General features: G+C 44.1%; 1 protein-coding gene across 1 annotated transcript in view; it reads right to left on the minus strand.

Annotated features, from left to right (window-relative positions):
* Window positions 1–21,649, minus strand: part of LOC133500249 (phosphatidylinositol-3-phosphatase SAC1-B-like) — a 53,270-nt gene extending 31,621 nt beyond the window's left edge. Inside the window, exons 1-9 of the mRNA XM_061818690.1 lie at window positions 21,292–21,649; window positions 20,706–20,803; window positions 20,486–20,560; window positions 20,291–20,425; window positions 14,790–14,934; window positions 14,377–14,437; window positions 6,914–6,947; window positions 6,415–6,516; window positions 5,963–6,048 (exon numbers count right to left, since the gene is read on the minus strand). Coding sequence (XP_061674674.1) covers window positions 5,963–6,048; window positions 6,415–6,516; window positions 6,914–6,947; window positions 14,377–14,437; window positions 14,790–14,934; window positions 20,291–20,425; window positions 20,486–20,560; window positions 20,706–20,803; window positions 21,292–21,320 — 765 coding nt within the window. The 5' untranslated portion in view covers window positions 21,321–21,649. The remainder of the gene's footprint in view (window positions 1–5,962; window positions 6,049–6,414; window positions 6,517–6,913; window positions 6,948–14,376; window positions 14,438–14,789; window positions 14,935–20,290; window positions 20,426–20,485; window positions 20,561–20,705; window positions 20,804–21,291) is intronic.
* Between the last annotated feature and the right edge of the window lie 654 nt (window positions 21,650–22,303).

Here is a 22,303-nt window from a genome sequence, read left to right on the forward strand (position 1 = left end):
GATTAGAAATTAGCTCATTAAAGGGACAGCCAAAGTTTGATGTTTTGGAAACAAGGATAGAGAGAGCAGACTTAGATGGTGTGGACATGTTCAGAGGAGAGAGAATGAGTATATTGGTAGGAGGGTGCTGAGGATGGAGCTCCCAGGCAAAAGAGCAAGAGGAAGACCAAAGAAAAAGGTTGATGGATGTTGTGACGGAGGACATGACGACAGTGGGTGTTCAAGAGGAGATAGGCTAAGATGGAAAAAGATGACACGCTGTGGCAACCCCTAACGGGACAAGCCGAAAGAAAAAGAAGTGTGTGTGTGTGTATACACACAGCGGTGCCTCGACTTACGAAATTAATTTGTTGCAGAAGTCGTTTCAATACGTGAAACTTTCATAAGTAGAAACTCATTTTACATGTAAACAGCCTAATCCGTTCTGTGCCTCCTCTTCTCAGCCACAAAATGCTCCTGCATTGTCATGTGTGAACCAACTCGTCAATGTCCTCGCTTCTCTGTAGAAATATCCTTGTGATGAAACAACTCATATGTCCCTTTCGCCTTTCCCAGCTAAACAATTTCCTCAACGTCAGGTTCAACCTTCACTTTGAACCTCTCAAGTAGAGCAGCAGCATGTTTTTTTTCACATTTCTCGACGATTTCTTGTTTTGGTTTGGTGGACAAAACTCTCAATTTCTTGGGGGCCATGATGAAAAAAGATGATTAATCTGGAAAGACGTTGAGTGTGTGCAAGCGTATAACAATGGATTCGATGACTTACATACAGGAAGTGCGTCACGGGGAAAGATTGACATCCCCCCACCAAAAAAAGCCGAGCAAATTGAAGGGATGTGATGCCAGGAAGATGCTCTGTGCAAGTCAGTTGGTGGATGTGCTCTCTTGCGCCACACATTCCAAGAGACCGGATGAGAGTCATTGCGAAAAAACCCTCTAACCCTCTCTCTTCACCAATGTGATGTCAGGAAAGTGTTCCAGCGGTGGTCAATGGGAGAGCCTGAACTATCGCGCCGCTTTCAAACCAAGATACAGTCCAGGATGTTTACAATCGGTTGAATCTAACGTTTTCCTTTCACATCCTGAATTTCTTTTGTAGAGAAAAAAAATTTCCGGAGAGGCTTTAGTAGAGACTTTTGCCAGTAGAGGTACCACTGTACATACACACATACTGGGAGTCCCTGGGCTACGAATGAGTTCTGGTCCAACGCTGGTAACTCAAATTTCGTTGTAAGTCGGAATTCACCATTAAAGTCAGAATTTACGTCAAAATCTTCTTCTTCTTCTTTTCCTTTCAGCTTGTCTCATTAGGGGTCGCCACAGCGTGTCATCTTTTTCCATCTTAGCCTATCTCCTGCCTCTTCCTCTCTAACCCCAACTGCCCTCATGTCTTCCCTCACCACATCCATAAACCTTCTCTTTGGTCTTCCTCTCGCTCTTTTGCCTGGCAGCTCCAACCTCAGCACCCTTCCACCAATATACTCACTCTCTCGCCTCTCTCAGCGCGTCTCCTGTTTTTCCCGGTGCGACTCCAGCGCTTTGACGCCCATCTTTTTAAGCTGGTAACTCTGCTTGCACAGATGGCAGTAAAATATGTGCTGATCTTTTGGATCTCGACGAACCCAGCTCCCAAACTCCTTACTTTCAACCCAAGCTTCTTGAAAAATGCACTTCCCCGTGATACAAGTTGGATCGATGAAAGAACTACGCTACATCGGAACGAAGACGAAGTGAAATACCTACTCACGGAAATAAACAATGGAATATCGACAAGATGGCAACTAGTTGTCAACACGGTGACTTCCATTGACAATTTCCGGCTGATTTGGACGCCAGACGGATCGCTATTTTTTTTTTTACATAAAAGATTAATTTATTTTTTAGGGAGAATTTTGGCGGTAGAGGTCCTCCCTTTGATTATTTTTTTAATTTAAGGCCTTTTTAGGGGCTTGACCGTTTTTCGCGGATTTTAAGGACTTTTAGGAGCCCCTAAATGCACCTTCGAAAATTTAGGGGTTTTTAGGGACTTTTAGGGCCACGTGCAAACTGTGCATAACACACAGGACACCTTCCGCCAGCTGTTCCAACCTGCTTGGACCCGTTTCTTCACTTCCTTACCACACTCATCTGCGAACATCATGGTCCAAGGGGATTCCAGTCTAACCTCATCTGTCAGCCTATCCATTACCACTGCAAACAGGGGCTCAGAGCTGATCCCTGATGCAGTCCCACCTCCACCTTACATTCTTCTGTCACACCTAACGCACATCTCACCATTGTTCTGCTGGCATCATACATGTCCTGTACTATTTTAACATACTTCTCTGCCACACCAGACTTACGCATGCAGTACCACAGTTCCTCTCTTGGTACTGTCATAGGTTTTCTCTAGCTCCACAAAGACACAATGTAGCTCCTTCTGAACTTCTCTGTACTTTTCCACGAGAATCCTCAAGGCAAATAATGCATCTGTGGAATTCTTTCTATGCATGAAACCATACTGTTGCTCGCAGATACTTACTTCTGTCCTGAGTCTAGCCTCCACTACTCTTTCCCATAACTTCAGTGTGTCACTTAACTTTATTCCTCTATAATTCCCACAGCTCTGAACATCGCCTTTGTTCTTAAAAATGGGAACTACAACACTTTTCCTCCATTCTTCTGGCATCTTCTCCCCCACTAGTATTCTATTGAATAAATTGGTCAAAAACTCCACAGCCACCTCACCAAATTGCTTCCATACCTCCACTGGTAGGTCATCAGGTCCAACTGTCTTTCCATTTTTCATTCTGTTCAGTGCCTTTTAAAGTTCTCCCTTATTAGTAATTGCCACCTCCAGTCATTCATGCTTGCCTCTTCTACTCTACCTTCTCTCCCATTTTCTTCATTCATTACCTTCTCAAACTACTCTTTCCCTCTATAGTACTAAGCACACTACTGGCACCAGTAAACATATTTCCATCGCTATCCTTAATCACATTTACTTGCTGCACATCCTTCCCAACTGTCTGGCAAACCTCTAGAGATTTTTTCTCCTTTTTTCGTATCCAACCTGGAGTACATGTCATCATATGCCACTTGTTTAGCATTCGCCACCTCTATCTTTGCCCTACGACGCACCTCAATGTATTCCTTACGCCTCTCCTCAGTCCTCTCCATGTCCCACTTCTTCAATCTTTTTCCTTGGATGACTTCCTGTATTTTGGGGTTTCACCTCCAAGTTTACTTCTCCCCTTTCCAACCAGATGACAGCCCAAGTACTCTCCTGCCTGCCTCTCTGAATACCTTGGCAGTAGTATTCCAGTCTTCTGGGAGCTCTTCATGACCATCTAGAGCCTGTGTCGCCTCTTTCTGAAAGGCCTCACAACATTCTTCCTTTCTCAACTTCCACCCCATGATTCTCCGCTCTACCTTTGTCTTCTTACCCACTACCAGAGTCATCCTACACACCACCATCCTATGCTGTTGAGCTACACTCTACCCCAACTCTACCATACATTCGGCAACCTCCTTCAGATTACATCATCTGCACAAAATATAATCCACCTGCGTGCTTCTACCTCCACTCTTGTAGGTCACTATATGTTCCTCCCTCTTCTAGAAATAAGTGTTCACTACAACCATCTCCATCCTTTTTGCAAAGTCCACCACCATCTGTCCCTCAAAGTTCCTTTCCTGGATGCCGCACTTACCCATCACTTCTTCATCGCCCCTGTTTCCTTTACCAATATGTCCATTACAATCTGCACCAATCACAACTCTCTCTCTGTCTGGGATGCTCAGGACTACTTCGTCTCGTTCTTTCCAGAATTTCTCTTACAACTCGCGGTCACATCCTACCTGTGTGGTATAGCTGCTAACCACAGTGTACATAACACCCTCAATTTGAAGTTTCATCATCATCACTCGATCTGATACTCTTTTCACCTCCAAGACATTCTTAGCCCGCTCTTCCTTTAAAATAACCCCTACTCCATTTCCCTTCCAATCTACTCCATGACAAAATAGTTTAAACCCTGCACCTAAACTTCTAGTCTTACTCCCTTTCCACTTGCTCTCTTGGATGCACAATATATCAACCTTTCTCCTAATCATCATGTCAACTAACACCTGAGTTTTTCCTGTCATAGTCCCGACACTCAGTTGTAGGCTCTGTGCATTCCTCTTCTACCAATGAATCCGCTTTCCGTGTCTTTTGTCTTCGACACACAGTAGCTGAATTTCTACCTATGCCTTGCAGATTAACATTTCCGGGTGCGGATGTAAGAACCCCAAGCCACGACCTAACCGTTATCGAATTCGAATGATGAACATTCATATATTTTTGGCACAGTTTTATGCCAAATGCCCTTCCTGACGCAACCCTCTGCATTTATGTGGGCTTGGGACTGGCCAACAGGTAGCACAATAATGTGCTGCCCAACAGGCTGCAGATATTCAAAGAGAAGAAGCAATCAAATAAACAAAGTTAGCACATAAGATACAGAATTCACATTCTCCCTAATCTATGTTTAAGGTAAGGTCAAATGAAAGCAATCACAATCAATAAATCACATAAACACAGTCGGTACATAAGGTACACACATGTATATACAGTGACGAAAACAAGTATTTGAAAACCCTGCTCTCCCACTTCGTAATCATGGAAGGAGGTGAAATTTTCATCGTAGGTGCATGTCCAATCTGAGAGAGATAATCTAAAAAGAATAGTCCAGAAATCACAATGTATGATTTTTTAACGATGTGTCATACAGGTACAAATAAGTATTTGAACACCTGTCTATCAGATAGAATTCTGACCCTAAAATATTTTTTAGTAAGCCTTTTAAAGTCCACCTCCATCCTGAATCAGATGCACCTGTGTGAGGTCGTTAGCTGCATAAAGAGAGCTGTCCACCCCGTCAGTAAGACTCAAACTTGTAACATGGCCAAGACCAAAGAGCTGTCCAAAGACACCAGAATCAAAAATGTACAACTCCACACAGCTGGAAAGGGCTACGGAGGAATTGCCAAGCAGCTTAGTGAAAAAAGGTCCACTTATGGAGCAATCATTAGAAAATGGAAGAAGCTAAACATGACGGTCAATCTCAATCGGAGTGGAGCCCCATGCAAGATATCACCTCGTGGGGTCTCAATGATTCATTGAAAGGTGAGGAATGAGCCCAGGACTACACAACAGGACTTGGTCAATGACCTGAAAAGAGCTGGGACCACCGTTTCCAAAGTGATTGTTGGTAATACACTAAGACGTCATGATTTGAAATCATGCATGGCGCGGAAGGTTCCCCTGCTTAAACCACTACATGTCAAGGCCCGTCTTCAGTTTGCCAATGACCATTTGGATGATACAGAGGAGTCATGGGAGAAAGTTTTGTGGTCAGATGAGACCAAAGTGGAACTTTTTGATCATAATTCCACTAACCGTGTTTGGAGGAAGACGAATGATGAGTTCCATCCCAAGAACACTATCTCTACTGTGAAGCACGGGGGTGGTAGTATCATGCTTTGGGGGTATTTTTCTGCACACGGTTCATGTAGACTGCACTGTATTAAGGAGAGGATGACCGCAGCCATGTGTTGTGAGATTTTGGGGAACAACCTCTTTCCCTCAGTCAGAGCATTGAAGATGGATCATGGCCGGGTCTTTCAACATGACAATGACCAGAAGCATACAGCCAGGAGAACCAAGGAGTGGCTCCATAAGAAGCATATCAAGGTTCTGGCGTGGCCTAGCCAGTGTCAAGACCTAAACCTAATAGAAAAAAAAATTCAGACCCCTACATGATTTCTAAGTGGGAGAACTTGCAACATATATATAATGAATGAAAAAAAATGTAAAAATGAAAATAAAACCTACTATTTAGATTTTTTGGAACGTAAACCCCGCGTTGAACAAGTGAACACTTTACTGCAATTCATGGCATCTGAAAAGCTATCCAACAGGAATTATGCTTTATCTTACCTGAACAAAAGAAGCCTTAGAACTGTTGTACTGCACTATCTGCTCGATCTCCACATAATTAGCAACATGGCCCTCTGAATCAATGCCTAGCAATGAAAAACTGAAATGACAAACATGGTTGGCTGTGGCACCAAGGAACACTACTTGGATGTGGCTGCATTTCACAGTTTCCTAACCAGATTGTAGGTTGTGAAAGGAATTGTCTTAAAATGTTTGGACATCAAATTTGGGCTGATTTCATTTTCTAAATATTTAGCTTTTTAAAACATTTTTACTCATGCAAAGCAGTTTCCTTGTGCATGGAATGTGGTATAAATATAAATATAATAATGTGCTTTACTTGATAAACATACTGGTCAGTTCTTTGGGTCATCATCACTATACACCAAACGACTACTGCCGAATGACATGAAAATGTCATACAGCACAGTGTCGTCAGCAAGTATTGTTACCTCGGACATAGTAGCGGACACCAGCTCTGAAACAGCTCCTTCTGGAGATAATACTCCAGTCAAACAACTTCCCATTGATGCAACTCGACTTTATGATGATGACTATTAAGAATGTGTGCTAAGGAAGTACAACTGAAAAGTCAGTCGTGAAAGCTACTGGCCAAGGATGACCAAGCGTGTACCTCAGTCAAGCGAATTTTGTTGAGAGGTGGGTACATGTTGGACAGATGACAACAAATACATTTTCAAAACACTGACAGGCAATGAGATTCCTCAAACTTTAACATACATGTTTTTGGGATTGTGTGAGAAAACTCATATACCTGTAGAAGACTGGGAAGAAGGGAATAATTTTGTATGTGTAAAAATACAACAGAAACAAGTTGGTTATTCAAAATCTCACAATCATAACTAACATTGGTTCACACGTGGACAGCCACTCACCAAAATGTGTCTAGGGAAAGGAATAAACGGTTGACATAGGATAACAAAAGGATACATCCATGGACAACAGGATAGATAAACTTGTGTAACTGTAATTTGAAAAAAAAAGGGATGGGAAAATATAGTCAGACAGGCATCGGCACTGGGTGTCTCAATTCTTCAGAGTTAAAATGTAGATTGCACTCCAAAAGTATGGGACAGCAAGGTCAAATCCTTTGTTTTGTTGTATACTGAAGACATTTGGGTTTCAGATGAAAAGGCGATTATGAGGTAAAAGTTCAGAATGGTCTGATATTTATGTCTGGAAATGTTAAACAAGTAAGGACAGAGCACCTTTTGTTTGAACCTACCCACTTTTCAAGCTAGCAAAAGTATTGGAAAGACAGTCCATCCAGCCATCCATTTTGTTCTGCTTCTGCGGGTTGGGTCACGGGGGAAGTAGCTTCAGCAAGGATACCCAGACTTCCCTTTCCCCAGCCACTTCTTCCAGCTCTTCCGGAGGTATCCCGAGGCCTTCCCAGGCCAGCCAAGTGACGTAGTCTCTCCAGTGTGTCCTATGTCATCCCCGGTATCTCTTTCCGGTGGGACATGCCCGAAACACCTCACCAGGGAGGCGTCCGGGAGGCATCCACATCAGATGCCCCAGCCACCTCATCTGGTTCTTCTCAATGCAGAGGAGCAGAAGCTCGACACTGAGCCCCTCCTGGATGACCAAGCTTCTCACCCTATCTCTAAAGGAGAGCCCGGACACCCTGTGGAGGAAACTTATTTCGCCTGCTTATATCTTGTTCTTTCGGTCACGACCAAAACTTTGTTCCAGCACCTTTTTCCGACCGAGGATCATGGTCTCAGATGTGCAGGTTCTGATTTTCACCCCAGCCGCTTCACACTCTGCTGCGAACAGCTCCAGTGAGTATTGGAGATCATGGCTTGATGAAGCCAACAGAACCAAATCATCTGCAATGAGCAGAGATGCAGCAGTGTGTCAACAGGACAGCCCCACAACATCCATAGCCTTGATGAACTCTGGGCGAATCTCATCTACCCTAAGGGCCATCATCACCAAGGAACTCTTTAACCACCTCGGTGACCTCAGCCCACAGAGATAGAAGAGCCCGCCTCAGAGAACCCAGACTCAGCTTCCTCCTGGGAAGGCGTGTTGGTGGAATTAAGGAGGTCTTCGACAGATTCTCCCTCCCGACTCACAACATCCCGAGTTCAGGTCAGCAGTGCCCCACCTCCCACTATACAGTGTTGACAGTGCACTGCTTTCCCATCCTGAAATGCGGGACAGTGGACCAGAATTTCCTCTAAGCTGTCTTTAAGTCATTCTCCATGGCCTTACCGAATTCCTCCCACGCCTGGGTTTTTGCCTCAGAGACCAACGAAGCTGCATTCCGCTTGGCCAGCCAGTACCTATTTAGCTGCCCCAGGAGTCCCACAGGCCAGAAATGCCCGATAGGACTCCTTTTTCAGCTTGACAGCATCCCTCACTGTGGGTGTCCCCCACCGTGTTCGGAGGTTGCCGCCACGATAGGCACAGACAGCTATACCTCCAATCAGCCGCATGGAACATCGTCCACTTGGACTCAATGTTCCCCGCTATCCCAGGAACGTGGGTAAAGTTCTTTCGGAGGTGGGAGTTGAAAGTCCTTCTGACAGGAGAATCTGCAAGCCATTCCCAGCAGACCCTCACAACCTGTTTGGGCCTGCCACGTCGGACCGGCATCTTCCCCCACCTTCGTAGTCAATTCACCACCATGTGGTGATCTGCTGAGAGCTCTGCCCCTCTCTTCACCCATGTGTCCAAGACATGCGGTCGCATGTCCGATGAGACGACAACAAAGTCGATCGTCGAACTGAAACCTAGGGTGTCCTGGTGCCAAGTGCACGTGCACACCCCTTATGCCTGAACATGGTGTTCGTTATGGACAATACGTGATGAGAAGTCCGGTAACAGAACACCACTCGAGTTCTGATCGGTCGCATCCCAGTCACATCCTTACAGGTCTCACTGTCATTGCCCACATGAGCATTGAAGTCCCCCAGCAGAATGATGATGTTCCCAGAGGGACCGCTCTCCAGCACTTCCTCTAAGTACTCCAAAAAGGGTGGGTACTCTGAACTGCTGTTTGGTGTATCGGCACAAACAGTCAGGACCCGTCCCCCTATCTGAAGGGGGAGCGAGGTTACCCTCTCATCCACCGGGGTAAACCCCAACATACAGTACAGGCCGCTAGCCGGAGGGCAATAAGTATACCCACACCTGCTCAGCACCTCTTACTGTGGGAAACTCCAGAGTGGAACAGAGTCCAACCTCTCTCAAGATGACTGGTACCAGAGCCTAAGCGGCGCGTAGAGGCGAGCCTTCTCAACCTAACACACCAGCTCGGTTTCTTCTCTGCCAAAGAGGTAACATTCCATGTCCCTTGAGCTAGTTTCTGAAGCCGGGGATCGGATCGCCAAGGTCCACACCTTTGGTCACCGCCCAGCTCACATTGCACCCAACCTCTATGGCCCCTCTCACAGGTGGTGAGCCCATGGGAAGGGGGACTTATCTTAACCCTTTCGGGCTGTGCCCAGCCGAGCCCCATGGGTGCAAGCTCGGCAACCAGTAGTACAGGCAAGGGAAACAGAGATCGAATATTTGTACTCGTCATAGAGGTTTTGGAGTCGTACTTTGTCTGGTCCCTCACCTAGGACCTGTTTGTTATGTCGTGACTCTACCAGGGGCGTGAAGCCCCAGCAACTTAGCTCCTCGGACAGGGGTGGGCAAACTTTTTGGCTTGGGGGGCCACATTGACTTTTAAAATTTTTTTACAGATGGTCCGGGTCAGCATAAGATACGATACATAAAAAAAATATTTTTTAACAGTACATATCAAGCATATCCAGAAAAAAAGCTTTGAAGTATTAAGATACCTTTTCATGAGAACAGTGTTGGTGATCACCCAGTTTAGGCAGTGCATCAAAGTCTGGTGGTAATTCTGTTGTTGCAATTCTCACAGAACAGATGTGTTAATCACTCATCTTGGATCAATGGGGTGCTTTGTTAGTGTTCATCACACTAACAATTTGTTCTCAAACATGTAGAGCCAAACATCATCAGCATCTTCTGTGCCATCTCCCGGATGTTTGGAAATCTCGCTGCACTTAATGAAGCATATAACTCATCCGGTTTCAAGGAGTTGAACTTGTCCTTTAACACCATGTCACATTGGAGACCAATCAGTTCCAGCTGCAACTCCTGTGCCATCGTTTCCGGGTTGTGAGAAGAGACATGACACCAGCTCAAGTTCCCCAACAATTTTTCCAAAATCACAAAACCGACAGCACAATTCCTCATGCAGGTCATCCAGTGTTCCTCTATATTTTTGGACATGTCACGGGGCCTCTTTAAAGACAGCCACTGTGGGGATATGAGTAAATGATTTGTCTGATATTTGCTTTGAAGATAAAAACAGCTTGGTTTTGAAGGCTATGACGTTTGCATGCATTTCATTAACTGTTTTTTCCCTTGTAGTTTAAAGGTGTACTGTCATGAAATGCATGATTTTTAGTATGTTATTAATGAAAAAACGGCCACCGACAATGACCCATCCATTTTGTCCCCCCCCCACCACAAAACATGATTTTGAGATATACAGCTTTTTGTAATTCCCGCCATGAAAATCCTCTCGAGTGATTTGTTTCAAGATGAATCAGGAAGTGACGTACATGGCAGGACCGCCCTGAAGTGGACTCGTTTGTTTCAATAAGTTTCATCTCTGGGAAGGTAGCTCGTTCTTCCTTCGTGTTAGCCAAAATGCTGCCACGTTGCATTGCTGGACATGGGAGGATGGATTTGCCCTTCATAAGTTTGCAAGAGACCCGGTTCGTCGTGAAAAATGGATTGCACAGGTGCAGAAGACGAGAGCTTCGTGGGTTCCAAATGACATGTCGGTGTGTATACAGCTACTAAAAAAAATAAGTTTGGGGCGGACCACGTAATCGGTCTCTCATAACGTAACAAAAGATCCGCGTACGTATGACAGGCATGTTAAATGTGTCGATGTGCGAGTCGGACGGCGTCGGAAGAACACTGCCAACAATGCCGCACTCAGCCGCGTGCGACGACAACGCTGTAAAGCAGCCCGGCTCGACGGTGTTGTTCATCGCAGACAGCGGCAGCTATGAATAACGCCCTCAAGCAACCTTGCTCGGCTCCGTGATAAGCCGTCTCGTCGCTGAAAATGTATGACCACTGACAGTGTGAAATAAATCCTCTCCACATATTTTTCCTTTCAGGGATTCCATATCCAAAAACTCCCCTGTTGTCTATAAATTCTCTCTGGACCAGACTTCATTAAAAAACTATTTAGGCTTCCATTCTCTCTTAAACACCAGATACTCACTGTCGACTTTTCTTTTCTTTCACATTGTTGTAGATGGGTTCTGATTTGACCAGTAGAAAAAGACCGATAACAGGAAATCGCTCATGCTCCGCTAAATCAAGACACCATACCAACTGTGCCATCTAGTGTTGAAATGCCTGTCACTACAAGCGAAAATTGAATAAATGCTTAATTCTCTTTTCTGCAGGCCGGATAAAAAGACCAACGGATGGAGGTAGCCCGCGGGCCGTGGTTTGCCCACCTCTGTCCTAGGATCATCAGGACACACAAACCTCTCTACCACGATAAGCTGATGGCTCGATGAGGGGTGGAACGTGAACTCAAGTGTGTTTATAGTGGCTCAGGTGTTGCCTTTTAGATTGAGTGCTTCAAAAGTGCTTGTTTGTAGCTTGGGGTTTCACCTGAGAAAGCAGCATTTACGTTTAAGCAAACATGAAGACCAGAGAATTATCTATGGAGAAAAGAAAAGCATTTTGAAGCTGGGTGAACAGGGAAACTCGATCAGCGCACACCTATAGGACAAACGATGGGCATACTCAATCCAAAAATTTAGAATGTCTGAAAGAAAAACTACTGGTGTACTGAGCAACAGACATTGAATATGTCAGGCAAGAGTAACACCAGTTGGATGACAGAAACATTGAGAGAGCTGTGAAGAAACACCCAAAAGCAACAGCCAGTGACATCACTGTCGACTGAAAATATACAGGCCATTCCACAATATGCAAACCAGTCATCAGCAAAAAGAAATGGAAGGCCAGATGGGATTTTGGCAAGCACCACAGAGTTGAAACATAAGTGTTCAGACAAAGCCTTCTGGAATGATGACACCAAAATTAACCCTACCAAAGTGATGCAATGGAAAGGCCAAAGGATGGGGAAACTAAGGGCCTCTTTATATTCACGTGTATGGTGACCGCACTAACATTACTGTGGCTTTCCGGTGCATAGTTTGCCTTTATACTTGAGTGTAACTTGCATGCAGTTTGGAAATGTGCTGCAGATCTTCAAGTCAGCAGTGTCGCTACAGCTGATAGGATAGGACACCACATGGTGGAGTTTCCTAAGCACTTTTTTTATTTCCTGTAGCAGTTTTTACTTTCCTTTCTGTAACAAGAAAAAAAGCAACAACAATGCAAAGCAATAGTGTCTGCTTGAACATCCATTTTCTGAGACTCTTATCATTACGAGGGTCGTTGGAGTGCTGGAGCCTATCCCAGCTGTCATCGGGCAGGAGGGAGGGTTCACCCTGAACAGGTTCCCAGTCAATCGCAGGGTGCATGTAGACAAACAACAGTCGCACGCACAATCACACCGAGGGCCAATTTAGAGTCTCCAATCAATGCATGTTTTTCTTGTGTATACTGCATCATGAAGTATAATGCGCAACCCCAAAGTTGACCTTAAAAAAAAAAAAAAAATCTGGAAAACACTTCCACCATTGTACAATGGGCACCACCAATTTGCTGTTATCCATATGCTCAAAATATTAGGAATTATCTCTATTTCTATATTGATAGGTTTGTACTTTCATTGTTTGCACTTGTTCAAAAAATTGTCTGTACACCAATCATTAATAATAATAATCTTTGTGCATGTACTGATGTAGCGGTAATATATATCTCAAAAAAGGCCACAAGACACACTTGTCCTGGTCCTTGTAATTGTCAGAACAGAATCCCTTAACCAGCTAAAATAAATGCTCAATGATGGCAAAACATTTTAGCAATACTATTAATATATATCTTAAGTCTTAAGTAAAAAAATTTCCATTAAATATTTGTGCAGTTATTCCACTACATTACACATCCTTTGCCAAGCAATCAAAAGAAGCATTCGACTCATCTCCAATCTGAAAAAGAGCCATAGTTGCGACCTTTGCTGGATCACTGTGGAACTCATCATTGATGACTTGGTCCAGCTCTTTTGCCTCCTGCATTGCATCGTGAACAGTGATCCCAGCTTGCTCCCATAGCATGTCATCCTCTGGGCCATCCACAGCATTTTGTGAGGAAACATTTTTTGAATGCTAAGAGTCTTGGTTCCCTTTATTCCTCATTATTGCCGGCACTTTGAGGTGAAGCTCCAGTGCTAATAGTGCAGCCTCTTGCCCTCCGTTCGGCTACAATCTGAAGAGGCTCATCTATAACGAGAGGTCAAACTACATAGAAGCAATTATAATGGGAACATTAAAAAAGCGAGCATTTTAAATGTGTGCCTTCCCATTTTCTTTTTTTTATGTGCCCATTATGCTCATTTCTACGTAGTGTGAGCTCTCGTTGTTTTGAACTGCCATGCCGCTTTGGGGTTGCCCACTTCTTCGACATGAGTGATGACACTTTTCGTTTAGAAGCGTCTGCATAGCTAAACAATGTTGTCGACATTTTTTGTCTTAGTTTAAGTTAAAACGAACTCATGGGCAAGCCATTTATGATGTTTAGTGCAGTGGCAACAAAAACAAATATGCTACACTAATGATCGTAAAATGGCAAACTCCTGGTTCAAGGTCAGGAGTCTCAGGTTGGCGGCGCACATTACCGTAATACATAAAAATGTATAACATATGACATTAAATATCATATCAAAATGTAAATGTAAACTTTTTTTAACCACCCAATGTACCTGTATACGACTATACGTGATTTTTTTAAATATTTAATCTACATCTAAATATAATATGCGCGATTGATTTTTTGAAAATATTTTGGGAACATTTTGCGCATTATACACAAGAAATTACTGTACCTTGCTGTTCCAATACTTTTGGAGGAGACTGTATTTATGGAAGATGTAGGGACAAGCCGAAAGAAACACACACAGTGATATCATAAGCCTCACCTTCCTATAAGAAAAATACAATCTTTTAATTTCGTAAAATGATAGGTCACACAACATGAGAAGTACTATTCTGATGGAACATGTCAGACATGACCTGAAAAGAGCCAAAACTGTTCAGTGAATTATTTTTGTCTCACTACAATATCGGGTAAGACTGACAGTAAGTGTATTTAGAGGGATCATTGAAAAACCCAAGATGCTGTTCCTGGTAAAATTCAAACTGCTGTGTTTTGCAATGTGTTTCAGTTTTAATGTACAAATTAAAAAGTCAAAACACACGACTCACCTCAGGCTGCGGTATGAATTCTCTCAACAGGTGTTCATTCCAGACAAAACGCTGATCCTTCCTGTAATTAAAAGTTAAATGAATAAGCTATACTAGACACCTATTCCAGTTTGTCACAATTTTTAAAGATTATAATTCTTTCTTGGTATGGGGCTGTTAAGAGTTGTTTTGTTTGAAACTATTTATATTTTGCGTTCATCCCATTCTTGCTGTCAAACAGGTCTGTTAGTGGAAACTGGGTTTTAGATTAGCAAAGGATTCAAAATTCTAAGGTCAATGTGATGGCCCACTGGATGTAGATACATGTTCAAATGTGAATTTGCTCATAACCCAGGAAATTCATACTGTCCAACAGAAACTTATCAATCCATCTAATGATGAAACAAAGGGCAGAAAATGAATTTTTTTTAAACACCCTCTCCAGTAGGGTCATCTCCTGAAATTCGGGACTGGTGTTAGCCAGACGTTGCAGAGTATGAGTCAGGTCGTAGTCCGTTGCAAAGTAGAAGCTGTCTGTATGTAGTACATTGTTGATCATGGACAAGAAGGTCTTGTTGTCTAACATCTGGAAAACAATGAATATTGAGCACCACAGGAAATAAGAATCATTTTGCAGGATTTTATGTTTCCTAGTAAATTTTGAATAATCTTATAGCAGAGGAGCTGCTAACCAATAAATATAACTTGCAAAACACTTTGTCTAAATTTGTTTGAATTTCCATTTTTCTTTTTTTTCCAAAATATCACTTTACGAGTCATAACTGTAAATAAATTATAGCTTCAATATTTTTTATTTGTATTTTTTTTTTATTCCATCAACATTGCAATGGTGGATGTAGTTTCACCCGAAATTAAAGTACCAGTATGAGATTTTGAGATTCCATTGTGAAAAATATCAATCTATGGATTAAATCCCCTTTCTTGAGCAGTTACCTTCACGTGGTGGATGAGTTTGTGTCTCCCAATCATCCTAGGATCTCAGTTGATGAGTAAAAATAATCGATCTAGGTTTCCCTTGCCTGGCCCTTCTGGCACCAGGCCTGGAGCTCAAAGGAGAGGGTCTGATGGCCGGGCCTGCACCCAAGGGGCTCGGCCAGGAACAGCGTTAGGTTAACTTGGGTTCTCCTTTCCATGGGCTCACCACCTGTGGGAGGGTCCATAATAGTCGGGTGCAGTGTAGGCTGGATGGTGAACGAAGGTGGGGACTTTAGCGATCTGATCCCCGGCTACAGAAACTGCCTCTGGGGATGTGAAATGCCACCTCTCTGACAGAATGGGAGCCCGAGTTGGTGCGTGACGTTGAGGAGTTCCAACTAGATATAGTCATGCTTGCCTCCGGCTTCGGCTCTGGTACCAGTTCTCTTGAGAGGGCTTGTACACTTTTTGACTCTGGAGTTGCCCATGGTAAGAGGTGCCAGAAAGATTGGGGTATACTACCTTTGTGGTCTCTGGAACTCCTGAGGAAACTGATGGTTACCGGCTAGCCAAGCACAATGCACCTTTGGTGGTCACTGAGGCAAAAACCCGGCATGAGAGGAGTGTGGTGAGGCAATGGAGAACAACATCCGGACGGCTTCAAGGAAATTCTGGTCCACTATCCAGCGTCTCATGAGTTGGAAGCAGTGCAGTTATCACTGTGTATTGTGAGAATGGGGACTGCTGATCTCAAGTCTGGATGTTGTGAATCGGTGTGGAAAATACTTCGAAGACCTCCTCAATCTGACTGACCTTACCATGAGGAAGTAAAGTATGGGTTCTCTGAGGCGGGCTCTCCTATCTCTGAGGTTGCGGTCACTAAGGTGGTTAAAAAGGTCCTCAGTAGCAAGGCCTCATGAGTGAATGAGATTCGTCCGGAGTTCTTAAAGAATCGGGAAGTTGTTGGGCTGTCATGGTTGACATGCCTCTGCAACATTGCATGGACATCAGGGAGAGTGCCTCTGGATTGAGAATGGGGTGGTGGTCCCCCTTTTTAAGAAGGGGGACTGGAGGGTGTGTTATAACCAATGTTCCCTCTAATTTTTTACGTGTCTGAGCAAACACAGTAAGGACATGAGAGCTCCTTTTGACCACGGTGAGCAACATCAGACATATGCACTGTGGTCAATCAGTGTCATACATTGAAGTTACATGGATCATTAAAAGCTTCAGATCACATTCCCATCAGAACATTTATAAGAACAATTTTTGTGTTTTTGAAAACTTACACTGAAAATGTCAACAAACAAAAAATACATTACAATACAAATACATACCAAGCAAACTATTAACTATAAATTTGAAATGTCGCTTCCAACTTTGTTTCTTTTTTTTTAACCCACAATGATATCTCAGTCTGTTTTTCTTAGTGTAAAATTGAATTATTGCTTGCAGAATATCTTTCGCAATGCGTGTTGAAAGCTGAATGATGCTCCCAAGCAATTTTAGGGTTAATGTTATGTTGCCTCCTATATTTAAAATACAGAATTAGCTTTTTAGCCAATGTATTGTCTGTCCTTTCATCCTGGATAAGTCTGTGCCAAGGTGGAATTTTAAAATGACACACCATCTCATCCTGTACTTTCTATGTTGGCTTCAGACCAGACCCTTCCCACTCGGAAAAGAGAAAATCTCATCCAGTTTAGCCACTTTTTTCGATTATTCACATACTCCGACAGTCATTGCATCTTAAAACAACAGCACTTTTTTTAACTTTCTCCATTATCATCGAAAGCTAACATAAGCAGCATGTCTGGCTCGTCTTTGCTCTACGTTCCCCAGACTGTGTTGTTAACTAACGCAGCGGTGGTGGACGCTGTCATTATAAAACACATTGATGGGCTGAGTAAGTACTGTGACATTTGTAATTAGGGGGGCTAAGGTAAACTAGGAAAAAGAGTGTGTGGCGGAGCAGCATTCGTTGTTCGAGAAAGTTCCATGTGGTGCCTAAAAGAAACCAGTGGCGGCGTCTTTTCATTTTTTACAGTACGTATATTAATTGTGCCATTGGATGTAACAACCAGTCATCCGTCACTCATTGAATCACATTGCAAAATGCCATAAACTGAATAGGCGTATGTTATACTTCAATTTGCATTGGATTTTTTTTTTTTTGCACAACACAGAATATCAGCAAAGAGACTGCATCAGAGGTGCACAATTGTGCACGCGCGCAGTTTAGAGGGAACATTGGCTGACGTTTTTTTTTTTTCTTTTGGAATGCCATCCCGCGATCGGCCAAGACTGCCTCGACACATTGAGCACCCCTGATCTAAATGATAACTGTTTCTGATGTGACTTGAGTCTGGATGCACTCATCCAACCTCTAACTCACCAATAAAAAAAAATGTCACAAATGTTCGACAAAACAAATAGCTGCAAAAAGAAATAGCTGATGATGAAGCAGAAAGCGATCAGTGGTGAAAAGATTATTATTCACAGCTGTGAGATATTTCGCTGGTTGAACAAAATCCTTGCATTTACCACGAAGGCTTGATACCTACACAGGGGGCCGTATTTACTTTTGCAAACACAATGGACCATGTGATGGCTTTTGTGTGCATGCGTGATACTTCAGGGATGCATTCCTTTTACTGATTAGAAGTCACATTTTGTTGTAATGTGAAAGCCCATCCATCCATCCATCCATCCATGAGCTACCGCTTTTCCGGGTCGGGTCGCGGGGGAAGTAGCTTCAGCAGGGATATCCGGACTTCCCTTTCCCCAGCCACTTCTTCCAACTCTTCCGGAGGGATCCCGAGGCATTCCCAAGCCAGCTGAGAGACATAGTCTCTCCAATGTGTCTTGGGTCATCCTCGGGGTCTTTTTTCTGGTAGGACATGCACGGAACACCTCACCAGGGAGGGGTCGGTGAGGCATCCGAATCAGATGCCCCAGCCACCTCATCTGGCTCCTCTCAATGCAGAGGAGTAGTGGCTCGACACTGAGCCCCTCCCGGATGACCGAGCGTCTCACCCTGGGAGAGCCCAGACACCCTGCCGAGGAAACTCATTTCGGCCGCTACTATCCGGGATCTTGTTCTTTTGGTCACAACCCAAAGGTCATGCCCACAGGTGAGGCTAGGAACGTAGATGGGAACGTAAAAATCAGGAGGTTCAGTACCCGATACTCCTGAAGAACTCCCCACAGGACTCCCCGTAAGACAGTGCCAAATGCCTTCTCCAAGTCTACAAAACACATGTAGACTAGTTGGGTGAACTCCCATGCACCCTCGAGGATCCTGCCAAGGGTGTAGAGCTTGTCCACTGTTCCACGGCCAGGACGAAAACCATGTTGCTCCTCCTGAATTCGAGACTCGACTTCCGACAGACCCTCCTCTCCAGTACCCCTGAGTAGACCTTACTAGGCAGGCTGAGGAGTGTGATTGTTAGATCGTATCGTATAGTTGGAACACACCCTCCGGTCACCCATCTTGAAAAGTGGGACCACCACTCCAGTCTGCCAATACAGAGGCACTGTCCCCGATGTCCACGCGATGTTGCAGAGGCGTGTCCACCAGGACAGCCCCACAACATCTAGAGCCGGGCAAATCTCATCCACCCCTTGGGCCCTGCCACCAAGGAGCTTTTTAACCACCTCGGTGACCACAACCCCAGAAATAGAAGAGCCCGCCTCAGAGCACCCAGACTCAACTTCCTTGTGGGAAGGTGTGGTGGTGGAATTGAGGAGGTCTTCAAATTATTCTCCCCACCGACTCACAACATTCCGAGTTGTGGTGAGCAAGCAAGTACAATGCTATAGGTAAAGTTAAAACAGGAACCATATGTTAATTTTACGTTAATTTTCTTTATAGGGGGAAGATGTGATATTGTAGCCTCGATAAAATAACAACTACATTACTCGGCATGCTCAGTAGCCGGATATATAAGATACGGAATTCGCCCAAAGGGGTTACACAGTATATGTTCGACAACTGTTGAGTAACGAGTGAATCCTTGAAATACGTCTCGTCTATTTGTCATATCAGATAACAAGACAACACAATCTAGTCAAAACTTCTCAACCTCACGCACCAAATCGGGCTCCTTCCCTGCCAAAAAGGTAACATTCCATGTCCCTAGAGATAGTTTCTATAGTCGGGGATCGTATCACCAAGGTCCCCACCTTTGGGCACCCCCCAGCTCACATTGCACCCCTGTGACCCCTCTCACAGGTGGTGACCCATGTTACCCTTTCGGGTTGTGCCCGGTTTAGCCTCTTGGGTGCAGGCCCAGCCACCAGGCGCTCACCTTCGAGCCCCACCTCCAGGCCTGGCTCCAGAGGGTTTGCCCGGTGCCCTGGTGCCCCACGTCCGGGCAAGGGAACCCAAGATCCAATGTTTGTAGTCATCATAGGGGTTTTGGAGTCATATTTTGTCTGGTGACTCACCTAGGACCCTGTTTGCCATTGGTGACCCTACCAGGGCCATGAAGCCCCAGACAACTTAGCTCCTCGGATCATCGGGACACACAAACACCTCCTTCACGATGAGGTGACGGCTCAAGGAGGGGTAATATGAAAGCCTACATTAAAAAATTCCATTTAACCAAAAATATGAAAAGGGCACAATATTCTGCAGAATGAGCATGGACATAGTTTGGGGTCCTTGTCCCAAAGATTTCTCTTGTAGTCACAGATTTAACTTTGGTTATGAGTTTACCTCTGAACAGCACAGTTCCCGAGCTATGCAAGGATTTCTTTAAATGGTACAGGGGCTAATCATCATATAAAAAAAATAAATGTTAAAATAAAATTTCAATTGGTGAAACCTGCAGCAACTCATGTTTCACTGCTATTTACAGCATCGTAGGGGGAAGTCGTACCCATAAACGTTTCCACATCAGCACCACCAGGAATAAGATGTATAACATAATACGACTAGAAGGGACACAACCAGAAACAAGGGTCACAAGTATAATCATTGAAGTAAAAGGGTGACATTCTCCCTGGTTGTCTGTGAGATGTAGTATTGTCTTCTTATAGGAGATAACATCAAAGTCCAGAGCCTTCCAAACAGTATGGCCCAGAAGATCCCCCACCTTCTCATTCTTAGTGATGATGATCAGGTACATACCTAACACCACCAGGATTGTCTAAATTCAGATATTTCACAGTTTACGAGTTAACATACTACCTGCCACCAGGCGTATCCTCCCCATGAGTCCGCATATTGGCCTGGTCTCCGAAGATGCGGGAATGTCCCTCTTAACTGTGGACCATAGTGGGGACATCAAAGAGCACAGTTCGTGTGCAAAAAAATCCAATTCCTCATAAGTAAACACCATGACATTTGTAACAATTAACTCACGAAAGGGTAGTTGTTAATGTTTATTCATCACATAAGCAATGCCTACCTGTCAGCGTTATCTCGGTTGAAACCCTATCGATGACCAACACGTCTACAGAGTCATCGTCACAAGCTTCGATATAAAATTTATCTGCTGTAGTGCGCCTGTAATGGGAAAAAAAAGACAAGAGCCGCTCGCACCGCGAGCTTCATTCTAGCAAAAGAAAACTATTTTAACTGAAACAAACTACAACATCAAGGAAAGGCAATGCGTAAGCCCAAGGCAAATTTATTAGCTCAGGGCAAAACTAGTGGCTATGTTGAGAGGTACAGAAACACACACATATACGCTCTCCAGCTACAGATTTGGAAACAGATTGTGCCATTCAATTAAACTATTAAATGATCTTTTTATGAAAAAGCCAACAAAACGTAGGATTTATTCATAAAACTTTGTCGAGTGTCAAGCGTGTTTTCGTCGCATAAACCGTGACGGTCAGGTCTTAAAAAACAGTACAGGCGGTACGTGGTTAGATTCAACAAGCTATATCACGCTAATTTATCGTTCAAGCATTGAACAAATGCCTAAATTTGACTTTATCTTCAACCACGAAAAAGCAACGTGATTGTGGCACAGTGTTCGTCGCACTTACAAGTTAAAACTCTCATAGGTGCTCGCCATCTTTCATTCAGTACCCTCGTCCGTGACGTATCAGCACTACTTCCGCCAGCAACTGGAGGAGCAGCAGATTGTTGCAGCGCATGCGCTAAACATCACAAATGCGACAAGACGGTGCAGACTACATAAACATCAATCTACCCATTCATTCTTTAACCGCTTATCTTCACTAGGATTACAGGCATGCTGGAGCCGAACCCAGCTGGAGCCTAACCCAGCTCACTCCTGGCAAGAGGTGGGGAACATCCGAAACTGGGCGCCAGCCAATGGTCAAGGCACATATCAAGAAACAACCATTCCAACTCACATTTTTTTTTTCCTTCAAAATAGCTTTCAGTTAACCTACCCTGCATGTTTTGGCATTTTGGAGGGAACTGGAGTACTCAGAGAAAACCCACGATGGCACGGGGAAAATATGCAAACTCCATACAGGCGAGGCTGGATTTGAACCCAGGTACTCAGAACTGTGAAGCACATGTGCTAAGCAGTCATTCACCATAAAACCATTTGGTGATTTTCAGAAATACAAACATAGTTTTAAACGTATGTGTATTGTTGGAGGACGCTTTTTCGTCTGTGTGTTTAATTTCGGGTAGTGAGAATGTTGGTTATCCAAATAAAGGCTCGAGATGATAAACAGTTTCTTCAAGAATTTACTTACAGAATATTCCGGGCACTTATGAGTTACAGACAATGGCTGTGGAGAGCAGATCACAAGTGCGAAGATACAGAGAAAGCACACATCCTTTATCTTGTCAGAAGGGCGAACCATAAGCGGTATCAAACTTGTGGCACGACATCAGGGCTTTCCACTTAGACAAAGGGTTTCTGTCTCAACCGGTTTTAGCTGGCAATAGATTATTACAAAGTGCCCGGTATGGTGTTCATCAAGGTTAGCCTATCTGGCTACAGAGCAGAGCCCCACCGAGGACATGAGGAAATTGACCCCTCCGTACAGGGCACTTAACCACGCCTCCTGAAGTTAC

Source organism: Syngnathoides biaculeatus, chromosome 5 (genome assembly GCF_019802595.1).
Source record: "Syngnathoides biaculeatus isolate LvHL_M chromosome 5, ASM1980259v1, whole genome shotgun sequence".
NCBI lineage: Eukaryota > Metazoa > Chordata > Actinopteri > Syngnathiformes > Syngnathidae > Syngnathoides > Syngnathoides biaculeatus.